This window comes from Clytia hemisphaerica, unplaced genomic scaffold (genome assembly GCF_902728285.1).
Source record: "Clytia hemisphaerica strain Z4C2 unplaced genomic scaffold, Clytia hemisphaerica genome assembly, whole genome shotgun sequence".
NCBI lineage: Eukaryota > Metazoa > Cnidaria > Hydrozoa > Leptothecata > Clytiidae > Clytia > Clytia hemisphaerica.
In genome coordinates, this window is record NW_027103621.1 from 1,553,893 (window position 1) to 1,569,041 (window position 15,149).

At 34.5% G+C, this 15,149-nt stretch overlaps 2 protein-coding genes across 2 annotated transcripts in view; one reads left to right on the forward strand and one right to left on the reverse strand.

Annotated features, from left to right (window-relative positions):
• Positions 1-15,149, forward strand: part of LOC136802338 (DNA mismatch repair protein Msh3-like) — a 214,101-nt gene that overhangs the window by 69,713 nt on the left and 129,239 nt on the right. The window lies entirely within an intron of this gene.
• The window catches only part of LOC136802270 (dynein axonemal heavy chain 8-like), a 30,738-nt gene that overhangs the window by 3,369 nt on the left and 12,220 nt on the right, over positions 1-15,149 (reverse strand). The window contains exons 16-28 of the mRNA XM_067058983.1: positions 14,596-14,781; positions 14,127-14,238; positions 11,941-12,114; positions 11,377-11,513; positions 10,834-10,932; positions 10,412-10,547; positions 9,735-9,815; positions 9,041-9,229; positions 8,427-8,615; positions 7,645-7,758; positions 7,090-7,201; positions 904-1,034; positions 106-354 (exon numbers count right to left, since the gene is read on the reverse strand). Coding sequence (XP_066915084.1) covers positions 106-354; positions 904-1,034; positions 7,090-7,201; positions 7,645-7,758; positions 8,427-8,615; positions 9,041-9,229; positions 9,735-9,815; positions 10,412-10,547; positions 10,834-10,932; positions 11,377-11,513; positions 11,941-12,114; positions 14,127-14,238; positions 14,596-14,781 — 1,909 coding nt within the window. The remainder of the gene's footprint in view (positions 1-105; positions 355-903; positions 1,035-7,089; positions 7,202-7,644; positions 7,759-8,426; positions 8,616-9,040; positions 9,230-9,734; positions 9,816-10,411; positions 10,548-10,833; positions 10,933-11,376; positions 11,514-11,940; positions 12,115-14,126; positions 14,239-14,595; positions 14,782-15,149) is intronic.

A 15,149-nucleotide genomic window follows, 5' to 3' on the forward strand; every position in this document is an offset into this window, starting at 1 on the left:
CCAAGCAAGTTTCAGTAGACCATTTTTTGTATCTAAACTTTGGAAGGGGTGCAGTTTTCTTTTAGATACTCAACTCAAAACAAAATGATTCAAATTGAGTCTTACCTTACTCCAAAGCTTTGGTAACTTGGCCAACATTGTGTTTACAATATCTTTGAGTTCAGTTCTGGCGAAATTTTGTAAAATGTTGTAAGAAGAAGATATCAAATCCTTTTTGGGGAAGAGAACAGCCATCTCCATTTCTTTGATCAAGGCTAAATGAGGATCAGCGTGTAATAGACTTTTACTGTTCGGTAAAATATCAGTCATCATTTTCAGAGACTTGCCAACGTATGTGGTGATTGAAGAGATAGTCTAAAAACAAAAGAATCTGCTTTGTAATACACCTTTTCGACCGTAGTCAAGCGGTCGGGCGTGTCACTTTATTATTTAATTATCCTCCTAAACTCGATCCAATCCTCTTTTTAAACCTTTTTCTATTGTATATAGGTGCGAAAAAAAGAATGGGGCGGTTTTAGGGTGGTAAAACGGACAAAAAATGCCGGCGCGGCAATTGGCGGCTACGGTCGAAAAGGTGTATAAAAAGTCATCTCATTCAGCTCAAACAGTTCAAAGTTCTTGGATCAAGTTTAAGGGAAGTCAAAATAGTCTGTCATGCATCATCAATGACTAATCTTTTTTGTAAAGATCTGAGTGCTTGAGAAAGTCGAAATCTTTCCTGGAAAAAACTAGCCTCTAGACTAGACTAAACTCTCCTGCGGTAATTGAAAATTTCTCAAATTAGAAAACTAACAAATGACAAATATTAGAAATAGAAACATAAAAGAAGTGCTAGTTCGGTATAGACAGATTCTTTAGAAACTATTATGTCACGTGATTTATATATAAGGAAATGACACCTACCTCTGGGACTTGGAAAAGGCCACAGAACTCCGATGAACTGAAAGTGTTGCTTGGCAACGCATCAATTATTGGTAAAATGGTGGATGCTCTCGGTGAATTAGCAAAAATGATGGGCGGTGGTTTGTAACGAGCTGAAATGAAGAAAACCATTTTCAAAATTTGCTATATATCGTAGATGAAGTGGGTGCGTGGGGAAATACTTTGACCTGCATCCACGAAAAAAATATGACTCACGCACCCACGTAAGAATAATTTCTACCAACGCACCCACTCACCCCACGCAATTTAGCAAACTCTTATTTTCATTACTGGTTATGATTTTTCCTTGCTTTTCCTCTTTTGACTGCGATGCCTACTTTAAACGAAAACGCAATGACTTCTTCTTTTTTTCCAGTAAAGATTTGGAAACGTCAACTTTCTATCGACCTTTAACCGTCACTGACGTCGAACGAAGGCAAGACAGATGGTCGGCTGTTTAAAGTAGGTCTTCAAAGTTGTGCATTTTTTTCTCTAATCAAGACAATTTTGCAAGACTGTAAAGATCATGATAATTCATTTTCTAAAAGATGAAATGTATACAGATGAACGATGGAGACTATTAAAAGTTACTCTTGAGAGTGAAGAAGAAAGGACTAATACTTGCATCAGCCCACAAACTTTCAGAGTATCATACGATTTTTCAAGGAAAGAACGCGAGATAATAAAACAATGGCATCATAAAGCAAAAGAAAAAACATCGAAAGAAAAAGACAAGAGTCATATATGGAAAGTGAGAGGTAGTCCTAGGACTAAACTCTACTTAAAGAAATTTACGACGGAAACAACATGATTGTAAGAAGAGTGGGTTAGAGGCCCAGGTGCCTAACTGTAAAACTCCATAACAGAATTGACAAACGAATAGAATGATAAGATCTATAAATTGTAAAGATGTAAGATTGTTTTATAGAGGTCAATAGACCTTATAAATAAATAAATAAATAAATAAATAATAAATAAATAGATAATAAATAAATAAATAGATAAATAAATAAATAAAAAATAAATAAATAAATAAATAAATAAATAAATAAATAAATAAATAAATAAATAATAAATAAATAAATAAATAAATAATAATAAATAATAAATAAATAAATAACTAAATAAATAAATAAATAAATAAATAAATAAAATTAGACAAGATGCCTAAATAAATTCAAACTAAATTTTGTGCTACGATATGAAATTTCTATTTTTTTCCCAATAAAGGCTGATAATATAGCCTGAAAACCAATAATTGACTCCCAAATCGAAATATTAGCGAGTTTTTGTATCTATGTTTTTTCTGCGACGGAGATATTAAGCTTCTGGTTTTTCTAGATCCTGACTGACTGAGAACGACGGTAAATCAACACTTGTACCGTCCTCGATTTTGCGGGTCAGAACTGATGGGTTTTCCAAATCGTTTCAGTCACTCCGCCGTCCTCAAAAATACAAATACATAAACTCGCTATTCAATGGAATAAAGTGGTAATCTTGAAATCGCGTTCGGACTTTAAATTGAGAAAAATGACGAATTACTCAGAATTCCCAATATATTTTTTTAGTTAGAAATAACTTTCTTTGAACTCTGACTTTATAATACAATGATAATTTATAAATTATAAAAAAACAACAACAAATAAACAAAAAAAAAAACGAGAGTCTAATCATAGTTTAACCATAGTCCTTATAAAAAACACTGGTCTGGAAGCTTATTGTTTTATCTTTTGTTAGCTTTTCCTTTGTTAATATCAAAAGATAAAAATCGATTTGCTGAGTTTTTGATCACGTTACCAAGTACTCCTCTTGGGATTGGTTTAAGCAACGATGTAAAAATAATAGATAACCAACTACCTCTAGAAGGCACTTCTCCCAAGAGAGCAACCATTGTTTTCCTATTGAAATGAGCACTCCTTTAAAAAGCTCTGTGTGCAGTGCGTGTTATGCTTTTAGCTAGATTTTGACACACTTTTTGACATCCACTGAATTGATAGAAAATTTGGATTGTTATTTACTGCAAATTTTGGAATTTTTTTCAAAAGATAAAGGTACCAATTTTTAGACAAATTGACTACGGATCGGCCTGATACCACTTAATCTTCATCTGGATAAATAAACGCTCATAAAATGCTGTTATCTGAAAAATATATGTGTGATTTGAAGTGCGATATCTCACGAATGAAAAGTGCATGAAGGTTGCTGATACAAAATAAACAGATAAATGTTTATAGAACAATAATATCTAATTAAAAAATTCCTTCTGTGAGGCTGCCTATAGGAAAATACCCTTTTTTTAACCCAAATTTTGAAAATATATACATCACGTGATCGATTCTGTCCAATAGAAGGTTGCAAATGAAGCAAGTTTTTATTTAATTGCACTTTTTACGATGCAAAATGTCATTAATATTTTTACAACCATAACACGGATGTTTTTTGAGAATCAAGGCAAGTTGGTTATCTATTATTTTTACATCGTTGGTTTAAGATTTAATCACATGATGAAAAAGTGAGCAAAACAAACTAATTTCTCAACACAAGTTTGAGTAAAATTGTTCCCTCTATTACTTTTCGCTAATATTTCTACTATGTCTGAATTTAGTCGCCTAGCTTGCTAGACTACTTTACATTCCAGTCGTACTCTGCATTTCCACTCTGGCTCTTGATTGCATTTCTATCATTCTTTGCTCTTGGAAATATGATCTTGTATTCTGTTCAGGATAGACCAGCATGCGAATCCCTTTCTGTCCATACAGTAAAACACTTATGATGAATGCATTTAAACCAATTGCTCCTAATTGGAAAACTTCTTTGTCTATATCTTTTTGAAAATAGACAATTGGAAAACTGACGCCAAACACAACACTCAAAGTGAATGTTGTGTAGGTCAAGATCATACCATCATTCATAACACTTGGTAAATTTCGTCCTCGGAAAGCTTGGATGGAACATAACAGCTGGATGATCATCATTGACCCAATGATAGAATTGGTATGAAAGTATGTATTACAAATACGGTTCTTTGTTAATGTAAACCAATCTCTGATTTCAACGATATCAATGGGCTCTTGGAATATTGCAATCACTAAAACACTGATCACAAAAAGTAGAAATATCAAGACGATGAAAATTTGAACGTAGATGGTTCGCATTGCTTCCCAGCGTGTCAATCGGACGTTACTTAGGAAAGCTTGAAGAATTTTTTGAGATTTTATAAATACAATACCAATGTTCAAAACATAAAAGATGGTCAGAGATGTTATCCTTGTGATGCAGTATCCAGAATATTCTGGTTCTGTTACTGTGATGATGGAAATAGTAATACATATCAAACAATGTGTTATCATGTGTAACACAGATAATTTAAAATCTGACAGAGTAACAATGGGAGTATTCTTCTTCCAAATAAACACGAAAATTGTTAAAATGGTCAACAATGTTGCAAGGGCACATAAAATTATAACAAGTTTCCGTACACTGTCTAGTTCAGTGTGAACTTTATTGAAAGGATCGATACAAGCTGTTCGATATCCATTGTCAATATTGAATTTCCCATCACAAGGAACGCAGTTGGTATTTCCGTACAATAATTTGAAATGATTGATAGGACAAAGTTCACACTTCCAAGAGAACCCATTGGTAACATTGCCATATACTTTATGATGACCAGGCAGGCAAGTTAAGTTTGGACATTCATTGATAGTATAATTCAATATAGTCTTCATCATTGGCACATTTTTCTTACCATTTAACAATTTCTCGTAAGTATAATTTCGAGTAAAAAGCAATCTGAATCTCTCTTCGTTTGGAAACTTGTGAATGAAATGTATATAGAGTAATCTTTCCATTGCAAGGAAATAGGATGCTGCATTTTCCCTGATTTTGAGAAATGATCCAGCGACTGTGTAGAAGCCAGCGAAATGTTTTGCAACAGTAATAAGGTATCCAAAATAAGATAGAAACACATTATTGAAATATCCAATCTTTACATGCTTTGGTACAACCGAAAAACTTGACGAGGCCCCGTAGTCTTTCGCCATTGCCAACCGATAAGTATCTCTGATAACTATTAGTTTATTAAGTATTTGTATGTCATATGCTTTTGGGACATCGAGGTAGAAATCATGAGCAATTACACGAACTGATTGGTGTTATAGAAAGTCAGATTGTTTTTTAAGAACTGCAGTTGAGTTGCATCTCTGCCATACAGTAAGATAACAGGTTTTGTTTGCAATAACCAAGATTCTGGAAATGTTTCTTGCCCTAGCCGAAAAGTTGATGAGTCATCAATGATATTAAAGTGAACACAAAATTTTTTGTCTTTGAATGTAGATAGACTTCTAAGAAAGTAATCATGATTTAAAGGGTTTTCCATGGATTTGGGGTCCAATGATAGTAACAATACGTTCGTCCAATTGAATGTTTTCAAGAAATTCAAAAGAAAACACGTGTAAAGTTCAAGCTCGTTGTTTAAAGTTTCTTCCATGTTGACGTCGTATATTGGGATATGGTGGAGGAGATCTCTCAAACGTTTTGTCATTGGATCGGGTAAATATGTTATAATTGCACCAATGGAAGATGTTAAATATGTTTTATTTGCTTCTTGAAAGAAATATTTTTCATCGAGCATTAATATTTCCACTAATTTGTAAAGTTTGGTTTCGTTGACACAGACATCGTAATTTATAGTCTGGACAGCGAGTCTTGAATACAATCTCTCTTCAAAATAATCAACAAGTAGTTTGTTATTCTTCTCAAAGGTATTTTTAAGAAACATAGCAATCTCATTCAATTCTGTATTGTTACCCGTTTGATTCCGACATTCCGAATAAATCCCAATATTTTGAAGTATAAAATTTTGCTTTGCATCGCATTGTACCAAAATAAATAAGATAAATATTACTTGTATCATTTTCCAATCAAGTTCACCAGTTGTGATATCGATGTTGAGGGTAGAATTATGATTCTGAAGGAACTGTTTAGCCTTTCCCTGTTTGATACTATGAAAACTTATTAAACTCTTAGCCCAAAAACTTTAGAACTAAGCTATTCAATCAAAACAAAAAATAATATTTTGAATTAATTTAATCTTCATTTTAGGAGGCCCGGAAAACCCGAGTTACAAAAACTCGAGTTACAAAAACCCGAGTTACGACGAATGTGACGTCACAAGTCTCAAATTATGACGTCATAAATGGGCTTTTTAACTCGAAAAAGGTTTTTACTGTTGTTTTGTAACTCGAAATATTTTTTTAAATTGTTGTTTTAGAGTTACGTAACTCGAAAAATAAAATTTTAAATTTATTTTCGAGTTACGTAGCTCTAAAACGAAATTTTGAAAAAATATTTCGAGTTACAAAACAGCAGTAAATAACTTTTTCGAGTTAAGAAGTCCCCTTATGACGTCATAATTTGAGACTTATGACGTCACATTCGTCGTAACTCGGGTTTTTGTAACTCGGGTTTTTGTAACTCGGGTTTTTGTAACTCGGGTTTTCCGGGCCTCTCATTTTAGAGAGTGAACGCGACAAAATATACAATACTACCTATTTTCTAAAAATTAATTTCAAATTAATAATATCTCAAAACCTTTTTAGATAATCTATGTAAATGAAATTGTTTTTCTTTTAAATGTTTTACGAACGAAATTCATAAGGAAATTAAATTTGCGTTGATCTAACTAATTTGTAAACCGGAAAAAGCTTTCCCAATATGGCACTTTGAAGGTATCGTTTTGGAAAATAACTGTATTATAAAGAACTTACAATATCGGTCAAAATATATTGAGAATTTTGATTAATTCCTCGTTTTCAGCAATTTAAAATTCGACCGAAAAAGTCGCTTATGGGCAAATTGATAAGTTTATTCGAATATTTCAATTCGGGAGGGGTTTATAGACTTCCAGGCTATATTCTGAGCCCTATTGGACCATTCTTGGACTTTTAGTTCCTCAGATCCTAAGGTCTCATGTCTAAGTCTAGCGTTAATACTCAGACTTAAAACTATACCCGTCCAACCTAATTTAGAGCGCTTCTAAATCGTTTGTGGTTGTAAGATTTCGTGAGAATTTCCCTTTTTTCTCAAATATTATGACTTTGATTGTATGTATCCTCTAAAGCCAAACAAAAATCTCGATGAAAACTCCAAGAGAAAAGCACAAAATACCTCTTGTGATCTCGAAATCTCTTCGTGTGCTTGAAAGACTGATCCAATAGTCGAGCATGGCAGAGAGGGTCAATGAATCCAATGAACTTGTAATGTCACGCCCATAAACAAGCTATTTGATATAAAAAACAATGAATTTATATGGTTATTTATTTGGCTATCATTTCTAAATTAGCTGTCAGGAAAATTAGTGCGAATAAGTTGGAATTGAATTGCGATTTTGCGCTTGTTGCACAAAAGTATCATAGTTGCAGAATGACAGCCATATATCAATCTCATAACAGAACATCCATTCTGCGCACACCACGCTCTGCTATAGAGTGATGTGGCGAATGTGACGATCTGGCCTGGCCAAAACCCTCAAAACTGCGTTACTATTTGTTTAAGAAAGGATTCTTTTACTGAGCAACTAGAATCCTCTCGGAGCTAAGGTTTAAACATTCACAATAGTTAAATTGATTTCGTACTTAAATTCACACAAAACAATTGTAACTCGAAATCCAGGAATGAGTATGCGATGTTTCCCAATATTTCTGGAATGCGGTTCTAACTTACTTTAAAGATGACAGTTTTAATGGAAGACCAACTGATATGTTTGACAGTCATTTTTGTATGTTCGATATCTTGTAGACAATGCCCAATCATTTTGGAAACAATCGATAGCAATTCCTTTAAAGAAAAACACATATGCTTCGTAAGGACGCTGACTTCACTTTTTATTAAAATCTACAGGAGTACCATTTGAACATTGTTAAAGAGCTCAACTCGTGGTAGTGGTAAACGTGATGTGTTAATTAAGGTTTTTTCTAAATTCACTCGAACGACGCAAGGAGCGATTTGGTGTCTCTATTCAGATTCGAGTATTATTCCCGAGAATTGAATATACAACTACTTTTGGGTTCCAAACGCCCCTCCCCCCCGATTGTTAATTTTTCGAAAATTTTCCAACCCCCTGAACCTTATTAGGACCGCCCCCCTGTTTATTAATTTTTAAGAAATTTATCAGCTTTCAAAGAGAAGGTCCCTTATTTTTACTCTAAATAGCCTGATTTTAGCCTATATTTACCTTATTTTTGGGTTTTCGAAAGTACCATTTCCACCCCTCCGGCAGTTAGGTCCAGTTAGTTGAAAATTTTCCAACCAACCCCCCCCCCCCCCGTTTATTCGAACCTCCCCGTTTATTTTGAACCTAAGATTATGTCCCCTTGTTTTGACAGGGGTTTGTCACGTTGTAGTTATCACAGGGTTGCGAGTTAGTACATTTTACGAGCCTCGAGCTCTTTACATGTTATAAATGTTTCGAAATTTAATGAGATTGTTTTGAAAAATCAACTTACAAAGAACTTGCTGACGTCATAATTGAAGGGTGCAGGGGACTGGACACCACCTCGTCGATGACGTTGCAACAAAGCACAATGAAGAACGCATAAATTATGCAGGTATGCCATCCATTCGTACTTATTGCATGATTTCCAGATATCGATATCGATTAAGTGGGAATGCTGAATGAAACTTGATAACATGTCCTACAATACAAGGGAGAAAAGTCAAAGATAAAAAAAATTTAAAAAAGGATTTTGCTGCTGCGCAATTCGTAAAAATGACGGATCCTTAGGATTTTGAGCTACATGACCGGCAGTAAGATGTTTGCCGTAAAAAATGACGGATCCTTAAAAGTAGCGCCAGTATAAAATTAGGTGTATAGAGTGACGGATTTTTACATTTGAGAGCTAGTGATGTCAATATCTTACTGGCGGCACTCTATAGCTCAATCCTAAAGATACTCTCGACAGTTCGATATATCACAAGAATAACCGAGAATTGACATTTCTAATATAAGAGCATGAGGTTTTTTAAATTCGAAAAGGATTTCGAGTTTCTTAGGAAAAAAAACAGCATATTGAAAAATGATTAAAGAAGTAGGAAGATGCTACATTGCAATCTAACTTACGGCTTTTGGGGCATCCACTATAACAGGTGTGCACATACGCAGTAGTGAATGATCAGAAAAGTCAGTAACATCGGCAGATAGCCATAAGCGAAATGTCGGGTCATGTTTTGTGATGTTCATGAAATGTGTCAAAATGGATGAGGTTGTTTCAATATCGTTTTGAATGGATGAGAGAAATAACCAGCCACCCTGAAACAAAATAATTTAGGATGTTTAGAAGGGGTTTAGAAAGGAATGAAACCTTAGCTACTTAAATTTCGACCAGATTTGGATGGATTTTCCTCAACCATATTACCGAGAAAGCTGAATCAGAATTGTTTGTTTTGCTTTTTGCTCAAGGCTGATACCTTCAGGGGAGAATCTTTTTTTTTTGTCTAAATAAAATAATATTTTTTTAAATATCACGATATACTTACTCTCAATAAATTTATTTCTATTTCTGGGAAAAAGCATTAGAAATAGAGTCATTTTGAAGCATATGGGTTCAATATCGAAATTTTCGGAAAGACAGCTCACCTTGTTCATCCTGAATGAATTCACAAAGTTTTAAAACCCCTTTCTTTAAATCCTTATGCATCCAACCGTAGTTGTTGGTTTCAATTTCAAAATCTCTATGACGGTTTTTGTGTTTAGTCCAAGTCGATGAGGTTTTGAGCTAAAGATTTGGCTGGGAAAACGTTAAACCCTAACACACCTTGTTAGCACATTCTTGAAGAGCTTCTAGGACTTCTGTTTTCCCTGTTTGACCGTTCATCTCCATTTCAGTTAATGACACCTAAAAAATATTAAAAACAAGATGACAAAATTTGTCGATCCAAAAAATTGTCGGCTTTTTACTGATAAGGTATGTGGCCATTCCTGAGTTAGGGGTACGCTACAGAATACTAATTTTGACTAGATACCGCCATTAGAGCCTAGAAGTGGCGCAAACTTTGTACCATTTAATGGCAACCATAGAGTTGGATCAATCAGGCATATGATATTTCCAATCGAGGTTTGTGTTTTTGGGACGAGATGGAGTTTTTACAAGCTCTTATTTGATTTGGTTGGTCGTTAACCATTAAAAAAAGAAATTTGTTACTTTTTTTAAAGAACGCGTCATTTTTATTACTTCAAATGACCAATTATTAAAGTAAAGTATCTTATAGAAACTCCAGCTCATTTGGTGTTTTTTTTCGGAACGACTTGACGCAGTTACAACACAACCATCTTTCGATACGTTTAACCGATGTATGATATACACCACTGCAATGGCGGTCTTTTTTCTTCTCACTACATCACTTGTAACCAATCAGCTGTTGTCAATGTGGCGCAATATTAAAAAACATTGCAGGTACGCACATTGTAAAGGGAAATGTCTTATATCCATACCTGTTTTGCAAGTGCGTGTTGTCTCAGCAAATAATATGACAAGAAAGCATCTTTTTTGAAAACCAACAATATGGGAATGGTGACAGGATTCTGCGCAGTGATCAATCGCAAGTCTAAAACACTGTCAGTCACCAGACTATGGAGGATAGTGAAAAAATTGAAGTGAGAAGTTAAGGAACAGTAAATAGTAAATCATTAAACGCTGTCCTTATTATATCCAGTAATTTGTTGCTGTGACTATGCTGTTCTCATCCTATTTGTAATTTTCAGGTTTAAATGTTTTTTTTTTATCCTTTGCGTTTTTCACTTCTTGAAGCAATTTCTCAATTTGTTCCAAGGTTTTGGCAATAAGTTCTTATAAAATTGTTCTTATAAAAAAGCGTATAAAACAGATAAAGAAAGGAATTCCGATCATGTCTTACTTTTTGCCAAGAGTAGTTGCGATGAAGATTTGGGCAGCTTGCATGAAACGATCAGGACGGAAAGCTTTGATTACCAGAAAGCGTTGCACTGGTGTGTATCTGAAAGACAGATAAATATGTAATTGATAAGTCGATATTTTACGTAGATAGGCTTCTGCTCATCCTCCGACGAAAGAGGTTTTGTATAGGAAGTATATCTATAGAGGTCTATAGTAATTTAGGACTTTTAGTAAGTTAAGGGTTCTTGATCTAGGAACTAGACGGAACATAGGAGTGATGAGTGGGGATTCGAATTGGAAATTAGTACTATGCAAACGTTCTAAAGAAAGACATTTTTTGATAAACAAATCAGACGCGCCTCTTATGCTGATAATGCAAAATCAACAAAAAGAATTCATCAAAAGTTGTTCTCGCACGATGCGATTCGTCGGTCCTTTTGTTTGAAAAATGCGGTGTAAGCAAATGTTAGAAGACGTTGAATGATATCCTTTAAAAGTTCTTCTCGGGAAAATTTCAATGAAAAAACTGTTTTTGAAGCCCTACCGTTCGTCTAGGTGATCAGGTAAAGCAACTAATTCAGGAGTATCATGTTCGGCAATCTGTCTCCACTGCATTTCACGACCATCTTTCGCCATTTTATCGAACGTCTCTGCAAACCAATCGAAATTCTGCGATAAAATCTAGAATAAATGGAGTGGGGGGAATTGAATGAAACTTCTTAGACTCTATTTTTTATAAAAACAATTTTCAAGAATACGGGGCTCGACTTTGGCTAAAACCTAAAAATAGCATAGCTTATTTTAGCAAATAAGCGAAAAAATGTGAACAACCGAGCCTCGTTCCAAATACACTGGTTCCTATAACAAGAACGTGTATGCCACACTTATAAGGCGACGAAAATTGTCCTGAAGATTTGAGAGAAAAGTGAACAAATAAGCGCGATTTCAGGCTGTTCTGGTGGAGAACCTCTAGAGTGTCATCTAAGAGCATTTTAGCTCCATTTCATACTATATGTAATCAAAAGTATATTTCGGATAATTGTTTTCGAAAATTTCTATGGTATTGAGTAGAGGTCATAACAAAATAAAATGATATGTCTTTTTTTACCAGTAGGTATTGATATTGTTCATCCGTCATCCAATCAAATGGTTTCTTGATGGAAGCATTGATTTTGATGTTACTTTGAACTTCTGCTTGGTATTGTTTGATAGCCGCACCAAGACGGGGGTCGATCAGAAATTCACGGCAACCGATAGTGATACGTTGATGAATATCTTCCGTCTGATGGAATAAAGGAAAAAAAAGATGTGAGCGCAGATTTTGTAAAGCCCGGAGGCTATATGGAGTGCTTTAAGCTTTTCCAAGCAAAAAAAATAATGGAATATCGAAAAAAATATTGTTGCTGTTGTTCTCGAAAGTCCGCGAAGCTTCTGATAGGTCAAGCGCTGAAATTCTACTGTAGTGTCATTTGACCTAGATAGGATTTTCTACCGAAATACGGCACACTTTTCAGCCAAAGTACGCCATCTAGCCCTTTGGGATTTAAAAATCTGTGGTTGGGAGTAATTGGAAGTTCCTAATTACATATAAAACACGATTGAGATGTACCAGTGTGGTAGTCTTTAGACAACCTTGTCCCAGTGTATATAAGTCAGAGAATATGATTGTCTAGCGTTTTAAGCAAGCACTAAAAAGCCGATAAGACAAAGAGAACAAGTGATACTTTTATGGACCTACCTGGTTATGCATTTAACACATATATAATTGATATCTACGTGAGCGTGACCATTAAACAATCATTCAGAACACAAATAGTGACGAACTATTAAAATTAGTCGTTTGTTTCTTATAAAAAAACGTTTAGAAACCAAAATTTCATGCTCTTGAAACATTCTTTCATATTCAAGACTTTGTGAGCAAAAAAAGATCTATCTCGTCAAAAAATTGACTAATTTGGCTAAGAACATTGATGTATGCTTATTAATAGTGATTCTTATAGATAAACATTCGTTTTTTGAGCTGAAAAATTATTTTTTCACAAAAATCTGCTTGAGCCATCTTTTACTTACTTTCATGCAAAAAAATCAGAAAAAAACAATGATCCAATATTTCGCCAAGTCCAAAAAACCCTTTTTTTAGCCGTTTTTTAGCTGAAATTTACCCCAAAAATCTTTTTCAAAAAATCGAGCTCCGTCACATTCGCGGGTTTATAGTTATGCATCTTTGTGCAAAAAATCATAAAGAATGAATGAGCCAATCTCGAGAAAAGCTAATAGCTAAGTAATTGATAACGTGCTTATAAAAAATATCGAATTTGGCCAGTTTTTATATAAAAACACGCCAAGCAACCAAAATTTCATGTCTAAACACACATATTCTTTAAAAGTAAGCCCTCATGAGGAAAAAAACATCTATCTCATGAAAAAATTAAATAATTTGACTAAGAACATTGATGTATGCTTATTAATAGTGATTCTTATAGATAAACATGCGTTTTTTGAGCCAACAAAATTTTTTGCAAAAATCTGCTTGAGCCATCTTTTACCTATGATGGTACCCTACTTTCATGCAAAAAATCAGAAAAAATTGATGATCTAATTTTTCACAAAGTCCAAAAAACCTGTTTTTTAGCCGTTTTTTGTCCAAATTTGCCCCAAAATTTTTTTTTTCGAAAATCGGGCTCCGTCACATTCGACGGTTTATAGTTACACATCTTTGTGCAAAAAATCAGAAAAAACTAATGAGCCAATCACGAGGAAAGCTAATAACGAACGAACGAACGAACAAACGAACGAACGAACGGACGAACGGACAAAGGTTAATTTATAGGACCTCCACCCCACCGGGGTAGGTCCAACAAGGTTTATTTCAAGGGTAACTTGGGTACCCGTTAGCGGAAACAACAAGCATAAACAAAACATTTTTTAAATGATATTAGGAAATTGTAGGGAAAGAAATTGGTCTACTGTAATTTATAAATCAAGGCGATCAAAAAGTCCAAAACTTGAACCAGTGGAGTCTCTTTAACCCAAACCTCTATAGCTCGAATCCTCTTCAGCTCAAACAAGTTTTATGGTCCCTTCAGTTAAAAGTAATACATTGTAAACATTACTCAAATAACTCAAAATTTGTTTAACCCGAACAAATTTGTGTTCCCTGTGCGTGTTCGAGTTATGGAGACTCCATTGTAAAATATAGTAAAAGGAAAAACAACAGGCTGAAAAATAGTAAAGGTGACAGCAAAACAAAGCCATCGTTTGACAGGCTGAAATTTATTAGAGACGATAACGAACCTCGATAGCGACCATGAGAGTGAACAACATCCGATCTTCTTCGAAACGTGATTTCAAAATGACGTGGAATAATGAGTTTAAAACACGGTCTACTGCTGCTGGCACTGCAACCCTAAAAGCATCAAAGGAGACTATTTTAGAAAACACGTTTTTTATAAGAATATCCAAAATTTTTGAAGCCTTAGCATTAGTCTAAAAAGCCTTAAAATGATGTTAACTAGTTTTTAATATTTTGGCCATCGGAGCCTTATGTTCCTAGTTTGACCTTATAAAAAATGTGCAAGAAACATCAGACAAGAGTTTGAAGTGATATTTCCATGCACAATTTTTACTAACTAAAACACACAGACAAAGAATGGGCAGCAAAAGATTCTTTGCCCACAAGATTTGCTGCAAGAATTGTTGGTTAATTGCTAAAACGGGGCAATAGTTATGCTAAAAATGATTTACGAAAAGACCTATTCCATACCTGTCTGAATGCTTGATAGCGGACGCGAAATATTCCATGAACCGTTCAATGGTCAGTTGATAAAACTCGTTGATCTCCGTCATATTGGCCGCTACGGTGAAGAGAACGGCCGCCTGGCGAGCGATCGGAAGATAGGTCTCACGTGTTTCACGGATGTTTTCGTATACTTCTTCTGCACGGCATTTACTATAAGTATTAAACAGAGAGTTCACAAAATTACGTAAAAAGTTTTCTTCGTATCTTTTAAGAAGCCGTAGAGCTAAAGTATTTATAATTACATATGTATTGTTTTTTTCTGACTTCTACAGAGAGTATCATAAGCCAGGAATTGAATTTTCATTTTGTTCATTGAGAACTCTCGAGCTCTCGAGAAAAGAATTGTTCCCCTAGTAGAACATAAAAAGAATCTACCACAATTTGTGCTCGCGCGGCGCCGAAAGGGGTGGGGGGATTAGTTCTTTCTTTTGTCTACAAATGCTGTGTAAGAAAATTGTAGGAATTCCTTTAAATGATGTCCTCCAAAAGGAAGAACGCGTAAAAGAAAAGGATAAAAA